This window comes from Hipposideros armiger, unplaced genomic scaffold (assembly GCF_001890085.2).
Source record: "Hipposideros armiger isolate ML-2016 unplaced genomic scaffold, ASM189008v1 scaffold_37, whole genome shotgun sequence".
Taxonomy (NCBI): domain Eukaryota; kingdom Metazoa; phylum Chordata; class Mammalia; order Chiroptera; family Hipposideridae; genus Hipposideros; species Hipposideros armiger.
In genome coordinates, this window is record NW_017731387.1 from 2756353 (window position 1) to 2770928 (window position 14576).

Below are 14576 nucleotides of genomic sequence, written 5' to 3' on the forward strand. Positions count from 1 at the left end.
GCTGTGTAACTGCAGTTGTAATGAATTTTTAAAGGAGTCGTAGGGGCTCTCATGGGAGTTTGTAACAGGACAGCTGAGTCCAGGCTGGGGACTTCTGATGGCCATGGAAGGGTTTTAAGCTGTTATGACCTTGATTTAGTTCTTTTTTTTTTTAGCTGAGCAATCCTGTCACCTGTTGGCAGCTCAGCTTGGGCCGAGAATCGAACCACTGTTGCTCAGAGCTCGCACTCTTGTGCGAGCTCTTAACCAACTGAGCCACTCGGCCGGCCCTTGATTTAGTTCTTTATCTTAATGACTGAGCTACAGCTTGCCTGTCTGTGCAATTGGGTTAATAAAACCTGTCTTAAGTGTTATTATGAGGGCTATCGTATGTCTATTTATAGACATACGAGTGTGTACAAATATCACATACACACGGTTATCTGTGCCATCTGACATATGACAGCTATCCGATAGGTATGTAAATTCTCTTTCTTTATTCCATTTAACTCTCTGATCACCTCTTCCACCTTCTCTGTGCTGTTTCCTGCCTCAGGGCATTTGTGGGCGCAGTTCTGTCACCCAGATGCTCTTCTCCCCACTCTTGGTTGAGTTTTTGTCTGTTTATCCTTCCGTTCTCCACTCAGACATCACTTTCTCAGGGCTGTTTCCTGTGACCCATAACTATTTTATGCTGTTAATACTCTAGGAATACTCTTCTTTTATACCACTTAGTAATAGAGCCAGTTAGTAAAATAATCTTATTTTTATGTGTGGTTGTTTGATCAATGTCTGTGTTTCCCATTTGATTTAACACTCCTAAGTACAGGACCATGTCTGCTTTGCTCACCATGCTGCCTTCAGTTTCTAGGGAGGTACCTGGCCCATAGTAGTAGCTCAGTAAATCTGTGGTGACTGCGTGTGAACGCTGAGGACTTGACGTCTGTTACACTTATCTGTCCCGGGGGCCAGCAGGTGGGCATGGGTGGCTGTGTTAACAGTCAGCAGTTTCCTGCTCTTTCACACCCTGCTCTCACCGGGGGTTGCTGAGATGCTGAGTGGTGAGCTGGCGTGAGAAGACAGCGTGCTCATATGAGAAGGGTTTTTCTTTTTGGCCCTAAGAAATTCTAGAATTGTTTTCTAAACACTCTTATTTGTGCTGTACCCTGATCTTTATGAAAGAGACTAATTAGGAAAAACTCATAGGAACTTCTCATATGGTGGAACGTGACAGCGACTTAGTGCTTTAGTAAGGACAGCAGTAGATGCTTGAATTACAAGGAATGGGACTCATTTCTTCATGGTGAGTGATACTGTAAATTCGCACGCATCACAACAATACATCCGCCATCTCACGTCTTCAACTTAATTGGGACAGAAGAGGAACTAGAGCTCCTGGTCCGAGTTCCAGAAATGAGCCTCTGGATAGCGTTTCATCAAAGATTTTTACAAGTAAATAATTAATTGGTTTAGAGCAGGCTGACAAATGTAATTAAGCAATTTATAGTTGAAATATTCAGTATTTCTCTAATTAGTGACAAAGGAATACCTGAGGCTGTGGTCAGATGAAATACTTCCCATATGAGTTTTAGGATAAAAGGAAATCTAGAATTTCTCATCATATATTTCTATGTCATCAGTAATCAGAATTTTAAAGGGAAATAGACTCTTACAAAACACTTAGATTTCAGCTTAACAAGTTGTGATGTACGTGATAAACCTCCTTCCTTGTACCCTAATGCACCAGCACGTCCCCATTTTGTAGTATACCCTGTTAATGCTGTTTATGTCACTCTTCTACTGTCAAGAAACATTTGGTGATGGAGACTTAGTGTAGGGGAGATGAGAGATGATCTCAGAAATATGAAAATAAGAGTTTATTTTGGCTTGTCAATAGCAGCATTGCTAAAATACATTTTAAATCTTCATAGCTCATTTTGCCAAAATATAGCTTATTCATCGAACTATTTAAAGTTTCTATATTTCTAACTGCCTATTAAAAGTTCATTTTGAAACAGAAGGACTTAAATGCATATATTTAACAAATTTTGAAAACCTGTATTTTGCTGCATTATCAATAAAACAATATAATCCAATGTTATAAGTCTCTTGCGGGGAAACTCGGAAATTTGTTATCTGCCGAAAGATTCCCATTGCACACCACACTGGCTAAGGAAGTGAGGATCACTCTTATGGATGTTTTTTAGGGAAATATACAATACAAATCATTTAAATGGATATCCATTTTGTGTCAAGATTTTGGCACAATTCCAAATAATTAGTTAAGGCTAGCTCATCTTTTTCCTGCCCAGCTTTATTGAGATGTAATTGACATACATCATTGTATGTGAAGTGGGCAGCGTCATGGTTTGATTTACAAGTCGTATAAGTAAGACCTGACCCTCCTCTGTCTGACTTAAGTCACTGATTGGTGGGCATGTGGTGCTGTCCATGCCGAAAGGTCCTAGAAATCTGGCCCTGTCCAAATGTCCTTGGAGACATTTGGTCCACGCCTTTTTAAAATTCCTTGATATTTAAATCCCGTTCTTCTGCAAAATTCAGTTCCCCACCCATGGGCCTCGCCCGGTATGCCCTGCCTGACCCGCTAGGCTATTGAGGTGACAGGGCTACTATTGGCAGTGTCGCCACAATGCAGTTATTGGGCGATAAGATGTGACGCCATGTTTCATGTATTGATCCTGTAAGCCAAAAGTATAAATAAACGTTATGGCCTGTTTGAACCTGGGGATGTTTTCCAAGTGTGGACATTTCTGACGGAAGCAGATATCAAGGTGCCCGCTGGGGCTGCGCCCTCACCCGAGGCTTAGGGCTTTCTTCCATGTTCACTGTTGTTGGGAAAAGTCAGTTCCTTGTGGTTGGATGACTGAAGTCCCGGCTGTCTTCCTGGTTGTCAGGCGGGGCACCCGCAGGTCCTGGAAGCCACCCCTGTCCCTTGCCCCATGGCCCTCTGCACCTGCCGGCTTCCTGAAGCCCCGCAGGGGCGTCTCTGACTTCGTTGACGGGCTCACCGATCACGCCAGGCCCACCCAGGGCAGCTTCCCTTCTGCTTTACTGACACCTGCGACGTCCCTCCTTTCATGTAAGACACTGCAATAGGGGGTGATCGTGCCTCATGAGCACTGCCCAGCTCATGCTCAAGGGGCGTGCTGGTCCACCAGCACTGGGGACATGCGGGAGGTTTCAGAACTCTGCTCCCCACAATTTGGCTGACTGCTAAAATAGAAGCAGTGTTTGGAGACACTGATGGTCCTCAAATACGGTAACTTAGAAACCCTGCTTGCCTTCTCGGTGAGTGGTTTTTTACATTTGCAGACACGTTTTTATGTGTACTTACCCAAATTTAGAGGCTATACTGGAAATAAAATCACGTTGAAATGTCTTTTACTCTTGACCTTTGGATCCTTAGAGCAATAAACTCTTCCCAGCAGTACCATCTGTCTTCGATAACTCTGATTTATAGTTTACCCAGATACCTGCACTGTCCGTTTCGGCATCTGGCGTACCGTGGGCAGCGCAAGCCAGATGACTGAGAACTGCCAGGCACTCCAAATGCAGCCTGTTTCCTGCCGAGTCTCCTGGATAAGATTGTTGCCTACCTTATATTATATATAACCTTAAGGTTATAAATTAGCGGCACTATCTGAAAAACACTATACAGAACTGACTATTGTATGCATAGGTACCTACACGTAATGCATGTACACCTGTGTGTGTGTGTCCATATAGATTTGCATCTGCATATGGTGTGTATGTATAGGTGTGGGACACGGACTTATTTTTATAGATGCTGTGTTACTGACATATATCACTTGGGTTTTCTTTGATGCTTAAGTATTGGGTTGTCGGAAAAGTCATGACATATTTTTTTCTATGTTTTTTGTTGCAAAAATGCATCATGACTTTTCCGACAACCCAATAGTTTGATAATGAAGTAATACAGAACTTAGGGATTTTAACAAATTGGAAATAATACACTGTAACGACCATTACCTAACCCTGTGAGCCTAACTCAATGGCGATGTGTGTACGGAATTGTGTTTACTTGGGAAAAATTCGAGGCTTATTTTCAAGAACCTTTTTCTCCTTATAGTGAAGGTGATATTGATCCAAGGCTGCCTTTAAAACTCATGAGCCACCGTGAACTATACTAGTACCGGTAGCAATAGATAATTAAGGGAAGAGATACAGACTCCTGTCCTGTTTTCTTTCATTTAGATTTCTACCAAGAGACTCTTACTGTCTCATTATTGTTCTGCTGTGTCTTTCTTGTTGATTAAGAATATTGAAGTAGCTTTCCAACTGTCTCACTACTGTGCGGTATAATATAACCAGGGAGAACTCGTTACAGAGTCCCGTGTTTCCGTTTATCTCTAGCACTCCGATGCCAGAGAGACAACACCGTAAGTATTGCCAAGTGTTTTCGCTATCGTTTCAGTAACATGGAAGCTTCTCCTAAGAATTATCCCAGTGGTGGCCATTGTAAGGTCATGCCTTGTAGTAAGTCTGATGTTTTCAGACATTCTTTATTGATTTTAAAAAATATCCTGTTTCCTTTGTATTGATATACCAGTGTTCAGAAGACAACGTTTTTAGGGGAAGAACTTAGTGACTTTATCGGAGCTTATTTTTCTTGTTTGCTAAATAATTTAAGGAACTTTTTTTCAAGGCTTAATTGCTCAGAAAGAATCTTTACCTGTTTCACATTTTCTACCCTAAGATGAAATATATTTTTGGCTTCCATTAATTATTTTTTCAATTTTAACTTTGGAGGATGAATAGATTACATTGATATTCTATAAAATTATAATTGAGAAACAGCTGAGTACTCTTAGCCGATTTCTAACACAAGAAAGAAAAAAGACTAGTTGAGTTTGGGTGGGAAATATTTTATCAAAGTAGATGAAGTGAAATACCTGTGATGAGTATTTTCAGTGTCTCCTGGCTGCCAGGCCCATCAGCGTTCCAAGACTGAAAATATTCGCATGCTACAAATTAGTATTACATACCAAAACTCTAATTGAGACGTAACTATTCTCTGTTTATATAATTCCCAGCAAATGTTTGTGCAGCTTAGTCTGCTGTGAACCCTTTCTACCGCCAAAGAAAAATGTTTCCATAGAAAGATTAATATAATAAAAATTAGAATTATCTAGGATTATCACTTACGCTTTCAGAAGTACCCTGCCTTTTCTATCACCCAGTCTCTGTGCATGTAATTCATTAAAATAACCACTGCAAAATACAGTCTTATAAAAATGCATTGTAGTTACAGAGAATGTTTGTCTGGGAACATAACATTTCTGATGGCAAATGTTTGACCTAATTACAAGTTTATAACAAAGAAACTACCTGTCATCTCTTATGAAGACCATTTATAGTATTAACTGGACCTGTGGGGATCTCTGAGGTATAATTATTAGTATTTGCTTTGTTTTTATTCACTGGAAATTGGAAGGCTAGGACATACCAATCAAATATAATTTTTAAGTGTGGAAATGTGCCAAGCAGGCGTTTATTATTTGTTTCATTTGTAACTTAGGTTGTAGAATCATAGATTATATTTATAGATGGTGGGGACCACACAGATCATCCCCAAACTCTGTTGAATATAGTGAGGAAACTGAGGCCCACTCAGATTAAGGGACTTGTTCAGGGTCACACAACCAGTTCCTGCCAAGCCCCATAACCAGCTCCATTATTAAAAGGCGAATATGGCGTATGTTAGTGGCTCATGAATCACTGGACAACACTCCCCAGCAGGAGATATTTCCTTCTAAATTACTTCCTCTTGTTACTTGCCTGGAAGAGGTGGAGAACAGCTGGTGCCTGTAGTTTTGTTCCCTTACGACTTGACTATTTCTCATTATTTCATTATTGTTCTTTCTAATCTTCTTCAAGAATGCCATGCATACGAGGATCACATTTGTTGCTTCTTGGTTTTGTTTGCACTAGAGCAGGATGCTTAGTATATGGTCCCCAGCGCCAGCTACCTAATTGCCGGTCTCTGGTTAAAAACATTACTGAGAATTAAGATGATCAGAACACAGCATTAAACTAGGAACAGGGCCGAGCATGACTGCACAGGTTGTATTTCGTGAAGCTGGCCCGATGGTTCCAGATGCTTTGTCTAAAACTTTCTTCTTCAGAGGTTACCAATACCAAACTGTGGGCTTAAATATTTTGATACAGCATGAAGATTATAATTTTTTTTTATAAAACAAGAATATGGTTTTCTTTTCTGTCTCTGTGGATAAGTTCATTCTGTGTAATACTTGAAGTTTTTCCCAAGATTTCTTGAGGAGGAATGCTAGGTTGCAAAACTTAAAAAATAAGTAATGTACGTTATGCCTGGAAATGTGGTATCTTTTGGGTTGTCGGAAAAGTCATGACATATTTTTTCTATGTTTTTTGTTGCAAAAATGCATCATGATTTTTCCAACAACCCAACAGAATGCAGGAACCAGGTGATCCAGTGGAGCCCCCAAAATGGTAACTGTATAATTGGATTTGGTCTCGGGCATTTAATTTGTAGAAGGATGTTTGATGATTAAAAAAAAATGCAACTATTTTGCCAAAATCTTATTTAGATCATTTATGTCCAAGTGATTAGGTATACCTGAGTACTAATTTCTGCCTTTTCATTAAATTTTAAATATTTTACTTGGGGGTATAAAAAGGTTACAGTTCTATTTCATAGCATAAATACAGTGAAAGTACCATATCACATAATATTTGTCACATAAATCTTTATTGATACTAACCTTAAAAAATTAGGTGGCATTATTTGCTTTACTAAAAACTTACCACATGACAAATATATGTACATTTTTTTATTTCTGTATGTTGGCGTTAGATTCTTTTTCTAATCTAGAGCTAGTTATATATCGCTGCCCATTTTCAGAGAAAAATAGGATTTCTGAATAGTAATGCTGTTTGACTAAAGAATTAACTTTTAAAAGATACACACACACACACTCACACATACATATATATTAGAATAAAGTTCAAGAAAAGGCTTTTTTTTTTAATACTTTGGCATTTTGGAAGTTACTGCTTTGTAGTGCTAATATAAATTTTACCAGTATAAAATGAATTCAAATTATCATCGCCTTTTTGTGTTAACCCTCTTTTTATAAGAGATAGCCAACAGTGCCACCATCAGAACAGACAGGCTCTTCTCATCATAACTATTGGTTTTCTAAAAAAAAAAATAAATAAACACAAAAAACAACCTACACTTAAAGAATGGTTGAAAGATGCGTATGTTTAAACAGACACATAAAAAAAATTGGGAGATACCAATGATATAATGAAACAGCCTTGATTTATTTTATGATCAAATCAGACTCATAAAATTATTCTTCAAAAACCTGCTACTAATTTGGATGCTTACGTTTCACCAAGTCGTTCTGTCTAGGCAGCAGTATATTGATAACAGGTTATTGCCGTCCTCTTAAATTTGTTGTTCAAAGAGAAAGTCCCTAAGAAGAATATAAAATCATGAAATAATCAGACCATCTTAGTCTGATAACAGCTTCCCGAATGTGGGTTTCAAGGGCAATTTTTTTTTTTATTCTGCCCTTTCCTGTAGATATGATTCATTTTTAAAATAATGACACTTTAAGAGTAAGCTGCCAAATTAATTATAATTATGATGATTTTAGACTCTATATTAAAGCATAAAATTTTTCTTTCACGGTCTGATACTTAACATGATACGGTATATTTAGTTTTGAATGAAAAGAAACCTGGTCCCCATCTTCCTGTTGACATCAAACAGTCTTCTGATATGCTAATCCACATCTCACAGAGCTCATAGACAGGCTTTATTGGAACTCATTTCCAGCCGGAAAGAAAATGATCTGTGTAGAACGAATTTTGCAGCATTTCCCCCTCAGAATGAAAACTGATGTTGTCACAATCTGCGGTTAAACATAGTTGATATGAAACGGGATATGGGAGCTTTTTAACATTGTAGTAACTAACACTCTGAATTGCTTTTTAATTACCTGGTCATCTAATTGGTATTTGTTTTGGCCTACTGATGTACTAGCCGTTAAAATAGCTAAGAAGTTCATTTCCATAGTATGTGTTATAATAAAGATTAACCTAAAGTTATTAGCTTTTCATTAAAGATTTAGATTTCAGTATATTGAGTGCACATGAGACAGTAGGTATAATCTTTTGCTAACTGTGAAGCTGGGATATCAGCAGCCTTCCCTGCACGGGTTTTCATTTCAGCCTGCCCTCAACTGGTCACAGGGGTAAACATTGATAGACACTTGTTTTGGAATTATCTCAAGTACAGTTTCTCTATATTCAGTAACAAAAAATCAAAATCAGTTGAACTTCCCAAACTGTCAAGTTTCCAGATAAAATGCATTAAACTATTATACACACAATGGTACACGTACATAAATGTTAATATCTATTACTAACTTTATATCCTAAAAAAATTCTCAGAAAATCTTGTGAAAACTTGTTTCACTACAATACTTCATGTTGGTGTGTTATCAACATTGTTAAATAGGAAACCAATTGCATTTTTAGTTTTGAAAAATTATTTTTACGTAATGAATCTTATGAAACTAAGAATTTGTTCTTGAATGAGTATATTGCTAGCATACTTTTCTAGCAAATGCAGCGTAGAAGAAAGGACATGTGGCAGCTGTTCTAATGGTTGTCCTTCCTGCACGACGGCCCTCTCCTAGCTGCCCCATTCGTGCTCAGCTTCTGCCTGACCTTCCTGTGATGTTTTCTTCTGTGAAGTTTAGTTGCATTCATTGAGAGCACAGTGCAATTTGCCTGATAATGTACAATAGAAATATCTATGAAAACTTTTTACTTAAATCCATTTAATTTAACTTTTAATAAATTAAGTGATATTGCAAATCATCCAGGTGGTTCAATATTTATTTATAAGGAATTCTAAAGTGAAACCTCTGTCGGGAGGAGAATTGTCTTTTAATGAATATAATTACCTTCAGGTTTCGAGGCTATTTTTTTTCTGGCTTTTCCTAAAATGAAATTTGACAGCTTCCTTTCCAGGATTAGAAATTATTTTATATAGATGTTCATTTTTTTGAAATAGTTGGGCATTGCAAAGATGTAGCATTACAAGGCCCGCGCTAACTTTAGACGCAGTAGGGAGACATTTAAGCTCTGATGCCAGAGAAAATTTGAGGAATCGTCTCACTGTGGAACATCTACGCTTTTTCGTTGCTAATAAGGAAATAAAAGTAGGTGTTTTCTGACTGAGGGCTCTTTGCATGTCAGAATCGAGTCTTAAGGTATTTTTAGTTCTTATAATTCTTATTTTTAATTTCCTATACAGCACTTTAAGAAGCAGAAGAGGCTAATTCCTGAGAGAACCGTTTGGAAGTACTTCGTCCAGCTCTGCAGCGCCTTGGAACACATGCACTCTCGGCGGGTCATGCACAGAGGTAAGGGCGACCCCAGGGGCCGTGGTCGGCGAGTGTCGCCTCGGCGGCACGTTGCTAGGCCCGCAGGATCACGTTCCTTTCAAGCCCTGCGCACTGCCGTGCTTTCTAGGGCACTTGTTTCCGAAGCGCAGAGTTACTGGAGTGATGAGGCTTTAGGAGAGCCCTGCTTGGCTTTGACGAAGCGTGAGAATTAGCTGTTTTTCTGCTTACCTCTTCTGAGCATCTGATTTAGTTGGTAAAGAAAAAAAACGTAGATGCAGGAAAGCAGTTGAATATGCATAAGGAAGAGGGGTTTTTTTGTTGTTTTTAGTTTTTTGTTTTCCCCAAATGAACAGTGTATATTATGGCTTCTCAGGTTTTTAATTTTCAGCGTTAACTCTTAGTATGTTCTTGATTTTCTGTCAAATGGTTGGACATAACGTGAAGGTTGTATTACTAAGGAACTGACCCCTTGATTTTGGGGCGTGAAAAATAATATTTAAGCAATTAAGATTTCTAAGGTCATCTAAGTAAATGATTATATGTATATAGAGTTATGATTTTATATTTTATGTAAATATATCAATAAATTACTGTTTAGTAAGGTATTTTATTTAAAATTGATATATATGGGGCACAGATTTATTTCGTTATTTGAATTTCACAAGAGTTTATTTGAAAATGGAAAACAGAATATTTTAAATGAACATTAATAGTGATCTTTATTATGCTGCTTTGATGATTGTTTATCAGAGGACTGAGAATATAGAAATATTAGGATATGTAAAAATTACTCAAAGTAATTGGTTCGAAATTCAAACTAACCTTTATTTTTAAGATACATTTGAAATTCTGCCATGAGAAGTGATTTTTAATCCCTTGAAACACCTGCACTGACAGCCTCTTTCACCTGATGCCTTCATTTATTCACAGATATAAAACCCGCTAATGTGTTCATTACAGCCACTGGGGTGGTCAAGCTTGGAGACCTTGGACTCGGCCGGTTCTTCAGCTCCAAAACCACAGCTGCACATTCTCTAGGTAAGAGATGAAATGAAAGTTCACTGGGTTATCTCCCCGCCCCTCCACCAGGGTTAAAAACGCAAAGGATGTACCGATCATATGCTAGTGCTTATATACTAAATAAAATAAAACTGTTTGTGAAAAGTCACCACATCCTGAGCAGACATTACATCTCTCTATTTGGGGTCACGTGTCCCTTCACACGACACTTGGGGACTTCTGTTCATTTGACCTCAGGCAGGCACTTGGTAAAAGAAAATGTTAATGAACAAATGCAGTTTTAACTATTGCCATGGAATCCCCCTTTTATCTTACGTTTAATAATATTAGGATAATACGATGAATAAACCATATTTAGGAAGAGGAATTCACTTGACCATTTAAAAATACTATAGTATACAGTTTGTAAGTGTTCATTAAAATTTCAGGTGTGACACTGCAGAGGGGGAAACCTAAAGATCTGTAGCTAATGAGGAAAAGACTTCCCTAAATTATAAAGTAGGAGATGTCTATAGTTGATGTATTCTAGAGCTAATAATATACCAGTGTCTTTTATACCTAAAATAGAACAGAACTGAATGTAGCTATTACAACATTACATTAATGTTGTAATACTAGTTTAAAAACAATATAAATTACTAAGAAGAAATAATTTTTAAATTGAATAGCATAAAGGGCGTGATAGAGCTTCTCATAAAACTCTTCAAATCGTATTTTCTCCTTAGAAATGTTAAGACTTAGACAGAAATAGTGAATCTAGAATAAACTAAGAATTAAAATAAAAATAAGTTGCCTTTAACTTAATGGTGCCCTATCTTTGGTGTCATAATTTCATTGAAAACTATTGACATTTTTTAGATAAAATTGTTTTAAAATGTGAAATAAAATACTCTTAAATGGCTGGATGCGGAATAAGTGAGTTACACTAAATACCCAACTAGTAAAACCAGCATCTGAATTAGTTGACTTGCCTTTTAAAAATTTTTCTGGCTGTGTTTCTAAGGTTCTGTGTGGTCTTGAACCTGTCTTTTAATTTTCTATGTCCAGAACAGTCTGTGGCACTTAAATAGGCACCCAGTCAATATTTGCTGAATGACAGAATATTGGATTCTAGTTTAAGGAGTGATGGAAAGATAATACATTCCCTTTTCACAGTTTCAATTTTGTCAAGTACATCAAGAAAACAAAATTTCAACTGATGCTGAATAATACTAGTTTTTGCTTGTTTGTTTAAATTGAATGTTACTGTGTTCCAAACACTGCATAGGAGCTTAGGATACAACAATACTGGTTTTTTTCTTTTTAAAGATTTTTTTTTTTTATTGGGGAATTGGGACAGTGCTGGGAAATTGGGGGAAGGGGAACAGACAAGTTGCTGTCCTTTTGTTCTTCAGTCTAGTTGTGGAGGACGTTGCTTCCCTGGCCCAAGTTGACACCATCATTGTGCTCTTCCCGGGCGAAGCAGATCAGTCACCGGCCTCTGGACGGCCACTCACACTGGCTGCTGACTACTCACGGTAGCCCATGGCAACCCACTGCCACAAGGGCTGCAGCCTACGCTGTTGCCGGCGACCCACGGCAGCCCAGCTCCAGGTTGAGCTGTTGTTTAGCATCTTAGCTGTGGAGGGCAGTGTCACTGGCCCTCATATGTGGGATCCGAACCGGGGCCCTCTGGCATCCCAAGCCGGTTCTTAACCAACGCACTACTTGGCTGGCCCTAGTTTTTTCTTTGTAATCCTACATTTATTTTTCTAGAGTATTGCATTTTTTTTTTCCTGAATAATAAAATTTGACATGAAATTCCACAAGAAATGCACAAATTTGCATAGCACTTTAATAAAGTTTTATTTGGAAGTTACAACTCTTACAACGCAAATGGTGGAGGGTTTTTGTGAAGAAAACCTTAGGCTGTCTAGACCAGTCTTTACATTAATCACTAGTGAAGAGAACGTGTTTTCACTTTGCTACCCACCCGAATGCAGTATCTTAACAGCATTCTGTATTGATTTACTGAGAAATGCTAGCTTACAACCACACACCCCCGTGCTCACGCACACACGTGTATCTTTAAACGCAGTGCGTGTAAAAGTGTTCTGAACACTGATCCCCTGTGTGAATGTTACGTTGCTTAAATTAATGAGATGGTGACAGTGAAGAGTTTTGGTACGTTTTTTTCTGCAGGTACCAGGAAGGTAGCCTGAACAAGATAAGCCCTGGTCTTCATGGGTCTTACCTGGTGGTGGGAGGAAATAGGTGATTCAAAGAACAAACAACAACGCAAAACAGAAATGAGGTGACTTGTTAGCCACATGACAGAGTGACTCTCGGGGCAGTATTTTAGAGAGGGTGTGGCAGACAAGGCCTCTGTGAGGAGTTGGTGCTGGCACTGAGATTAGATGGATGCACACGAGTCCGCAGTACGCGGACTGGGAACTGGGGCTCCAGCCCACTTCAGAGCAGTTCATGCAAAGGGCGGATGCAGGCCGAGGGGGAATCAGGGGCTTCCGCCAGACGTTTTATTCCAGTGCAGCGGGAGCTTCTGCAAGGTTGTAGTCAGGACAGCGATGTGGTCTGATGTGAATGGAAGCGGCAGCCTTGAACCCTGTGGTCTTCGGGGTGACCACGCCCAGTGCTCTCTGCTGCTTTCACAGTCTCTGTCCTGGTTACTGGCTTCTTTTGCCCCCAGAATGCCTCTTGGTAGGTGCCACCCAGCACTGAGCAGAGCGCATCCCACGTGAGCTCATGAGTCCATAGAACAGAAGGCTTATCACGGCCTGTCATCTCTCATCTAGACGGTTCTTTGGTTTTTATTCCCCTTCCCCTCTTTGTACACGGATTTGTTATGTGAAGTCAGATCTTCATTGTGCTTTTGCAGTGGGGTATGGCCAGCAGACTAACTGTAGGATTGTACACGTCCCAGTGGATTCTGCCCTGTTATCTTTCATATTGTTTGTCAACCTTACAGATGTACCAGATGTTAGAAAATGTGTTGTGTGTGTGTCTGTATGTCTGACTTCTGTGGTAAGAACACAGCTCTCTCTTGAATCAAGGCTCCTGATGGTCTAGATCAGCGGCTATTACAGTTCTTGGCAGTGACCCCAACATCGTGACCCTGTGGGCACCAGCCTGTAACTGAACCACGCTTCACGCAGCTGTGTCTGCTGCCGCGTTTGCAGCGCCTCCTGGTACTGCCTGCTCTCTTTTATTTCATTTTACCCAAAACAGCGCTAGTTGCAGCCCGCTAAATTGATTTCACAACTTAGTGATGGGTTCCGACCTGCAGTCTGGAAAGCATTGCTCCGTGTTTACAGTACTTCCATGCTGTTTCTTTTACTTCAAGACAGATCCCCAGATTCCCACATGCTCCTGACTTGCTGTTGGGTCAGTTCAGTCGTCAGACCTCAGTTAGTCATTTCCTGTGCTCCCTGTGCTGCTGAGCTGGGCAACAACATGCGTGGTCGTTCTGTTCAGTTTGCAAATCATTCAGCTTCCCACGTTGCTTGGAGATACATGGGGGTGTGAATAGGAGCTGTTCCTGTTCCGGAATCGCGGAAATGGAAGCAGAGGGGTAAGCGCGTGGGCTTGTGGCTTCCGAGGCTGGTTCACTGGCTGCACCAGCATTCTCACCAATGGGGCACAAGGGTTTCTTTCTCTCCACAGCCTCGCCAACACTTTTTTTTTGGTCTTTTTGATGACAGCCATCCTGAGAGGTGTGAGGTGGTATTTCCTTGTGGTTTTGATCAGCAGTTCCCTGATGATCAGTGATGTTGAGCATCTTTTCATGTGCTTGTTGGCCATCTGTATGTCTTCTCTGAAGAGATGTCCATTCAAGCCCTCTACCCATTTTTTAATCAGAATCGCTTTTTATTTCGTTACATGCATTCTTTATATATTTTGGATATTAACCCCTTATCAGGGAAATCATTTGTGAGTATCTTCTCCCATTCAGTAGGCTAGCTTTTCATTTTGTTGATATTTCCTTTCCTGTGCAAAAGCTTTTCAGTTCGATATAGTCCCGTTGCTTTATTTTTGCTTTTGTTGCCCTTGTCTGAGGAGACAGATCCAAAATATATTGCTAGGACCAATTTCAGAAAGCTTACTGCCTATGTTTTCCTCTACGAGTTTTATGGT

At 39.4% G+C, this 14576-nt stretch overlaps 1 protein-coding gene across 5 annotated transcripts in view; it reads left to right on the plus strand.

Annotated features, from left to right (window-relative positions):
• The window catches only part of NEK7 (NIMA related kinase 7), a 106954-nt gene that overhangs the window by 64901 nt on the left and 27477 nt on the right, over positions 1-14576 (plus strand). For all 5 annotated transcript variants that reach the window (XM_019638126.1, XM_019638125.1, XM_019638124.1 and 2 more), the window contains 2 exons: positions 9335-9443; positions 10356-10463. In XM_019638126.1, the coding sequence (XP_019493671.1) occupies positions 9335-9443; positions 10356-10463 (217 nt within the window). The remainder of the gene's footprint in view (positions 1-9334; positions 9444-10355; positions 10464-14576) is intronic.